Source organism: Dipodomys ordii, unplaced genomic scaffold (genome assembly GCF_000151885.1).
Source record: "Dipodomys ordii isolate 6190 unplaced genomic scaffold, Dord_2.0 Scaffold2366, whole genome shotgun sequence".
Classification (NCBI taxonomy): domain Eukaryota; kingdom Metazoa; phylum Chordata; class Mammalia; order Rodentia; family Heteromyidae; genus Dipodomys; species Dipodomys ordii.
This window is the reverse complement of record NW_012269582.1, coordinates 1-2530: the sequence shown is the minus strand read 5'-3', so window position 1 is coordinate 2530 and position 2530 is coordinate 1. Positions and strand designations below refer to the sequence as shown.

The window sequence follows — 2530 nt, the reverse complement described above, 5'->3', positions numbered from 1 at the left end:
TCAAGTAGATCTTTTTAGGGAACATTTTATCCATGTCTCTGAGTGTGGACATCACAGCAATCTTGTTGCACTATTCCAAGAGCAACACGGCATTCATTACAAACAGCGCCCCCTAGAGTTCTGCAGGGCTTACACAACTAGCATTTATATTTCCTTCAACTCTGGGTTGAGTTCCATTACACAGTTCGCTAGGTTACTAGTATGCATCCAATCAATATGCACTGGTTACTAGATTCCAGTTAAAAATGTGCAAGAAAGCAGAGACTCATCAGCGGGAGACACACGTATATTTCTTCTTCTTTTTTTTTTTTTGGGCCGGTCATGGGGCCTGAGCTCTGGACCTGGGCGCTGTCCCTCAGCTCTTCAGCTCCAGGCTAGTGCTCTAATACATGTATATTTCCACACACATTTTAGAGTCTTTTCAGGAGCTCCCTTACCTTTCTTCCAAAAGCGCTTTAGAAACCAGAGGAGAAATGAAGTCACTGCCAGGAAGGAGGTGCCCGCGATGGAAAGTCCAGCTGCCAAGGCAAGACTGGCCTCTGCGGGCACTGCAGGAACAAGAGGGAGGATCGTCAGGATAGGCCAAGGGCTTGACGGCCTCTCAGGCCGGCCATGGGTCTGTAGGTTGATTTCTAGGAAATCAACAGACTCTTCGAGGTCTGTTACGTCTGTCCCGAGCAGCCCAGGGGCTGAGCCCTGCCAACACTTCCACCGACCACACCAACTTGCCACCAAGCTTTTCCACAGTGCCACAACGTGTCTGGGTTACTGCCGCCCTCTTCTCATTTTCTCTCTCTCTCTCACCCAGCGTCTCCCATTTTCCATTTCTTATTCGTCTTCCTCCATCTCCCTTTCCCGTGCTGGCTTTCTCCCTCCGGCTGAATACCAGCACCTGTCCACGTCCGTTCTGCTGTGCACGGACCGGGTAGTGACTACTCGGCACGGCGGCACACTCCTCCCTAGCCCAGGGACAATCCCAGCCCCTCCATCAGTGATCACCTTCGCAGGTGGGCAGCGGCCCCGACCAGGATCCCGAGGCGCCGCAGGTGAGGGCTGCAGAGCCGTTGAGAGCCCACCCCTCGGGGCACGCGAACCTGCACACGGCGCCGGCCACGGGCGCCCCGCTGCAGCTCACGTTCATTGTCCCCGGAGCCTCGAGGCCTGCACACCGGACCGCTGCAAAGGAGACACGCAGGGCAGAGCTCAGAGGAGCCGCTGCAAACCTCACCACGGCCTCACGAGCCATCGCCAGCCCTGCCACTGCTGAGGGCCGCTGGCCTGGCCGTGTCAGAAGCTGGGGTGAGGCTCCTGACAACCAGCCCGCCAGGAATCCCACCTGCCCCAAGGAGTTACGCTGGGTTCTACCTTGGCAGGAGGGCACGGCCTGGGACCACCGGCCCTGAGCTGTGCACGCAAGCTCGGCTGCCCCCAGGATCCTGAAGCCTTCCTTGCAGCGGAAGACACAAGAGGACTTGGGGGTGAACTCTCCCGCAGGGGCGTGCGCACACTTCACGGAGCCATTCTGGGGCTGAGGGACAGCGTCACACGTCACAGCTGGAAGACCGGGGAGGTGTCCGTGTTAGGCTGGGCTGCAGCAAGCGTGTGGGCATGCCCCTGCTCAGGAACCAGGCTTGCCGCGCTCAGTGGTGGGGGGACGTTCACCACCGTCCCCAGTGGAGGAGCAGCGTGTCTACCTTTGCACACGGGCGGCTCGCGGTCCCAGCGTCCAGACGAGGTGCACATGAGGGTCTCCGCGCCCCTGACCTCGAACCCCTCCTCGCAGCCAAAGGAGCAGGTGGCGTTCCACGGGAAGCTGCCAGGGCCGCGGGAGCAGGTGCTGAGCCCGTTGGCAGGGCTGGGGGGGGCACGGCACTCCACCGCTGCGGGGAGAGGCCGGGAGCTTTACAGAAGCTTGTTGCAGACAGAGCCAGACAGCCACCCACGAGAGCCAACCCCAGACAGAGCCAGACAGCCACCCACGAGAGCCAACCCCAGACAGAGCCAGACGGCCACCGGCGAGAGCCCCCAGACAGAGCCAGACAGCCACCGACGAGAGCGGATCCCAGACAGAGCAAGACAGCCACCCACGAGAGCCCCCAGACAGAGCCAGACAGCCACCGACGAGAGCGGATCCCAGACAGAGCAAGACAGCCACCCACGAGAGCCCCCAGACAGAGCCAGACAGAGTGGACCCCAGACAGAGCCAGACAGCCACCGACGAGGAGCAGACCCCAGACAGAGCCAGACAGCCACTGACAAGAGCAGACCCCAGACAGAGCCAGACAGCCACTGACAAGAGCGGACCCCAGACAGAGCCAGACAGCCACTGACAAGAGCGGACCCCAGACAGAGCCAGACAGCCACTGACGAGAGCCCCCAGACAGAGCCAGACAGCCACCCACGAGAGCCCCCAGACAGAGCCAGACGGCCACCGGCGAGAGCCCCCAGACAGAGCCAGACAGCCACCCACGAGAGCGGACCCCAGACAGAGCCAGACAGCCACCGACGAGAGCGGATCCCAGACAGAGCA

General features: G+C 60.8%; 1 protein-coding gene across 1 annotated transcript; it reads right to left on the bottom strand.

The window, feature by feature from the left end:
* Positions 1–437: 437 nt before the first annotated feature.
* On the bottom strand, positions 438–1900 carry LOC106002045 (E-selectin-like; the record flags this gene model as incomplete). The annotated part of the gene is made up of 3 exons (XM_013036969.1): positions 438–548; positions 1000–1554; positions 1695–1900. Coding segments are annotated over 3 exons (872 nt in total), but the record flags the coding sequence as incomplete, so codon positions are not given.
* Positions 1901–2530: the final 630 nt, after the last annotated feature.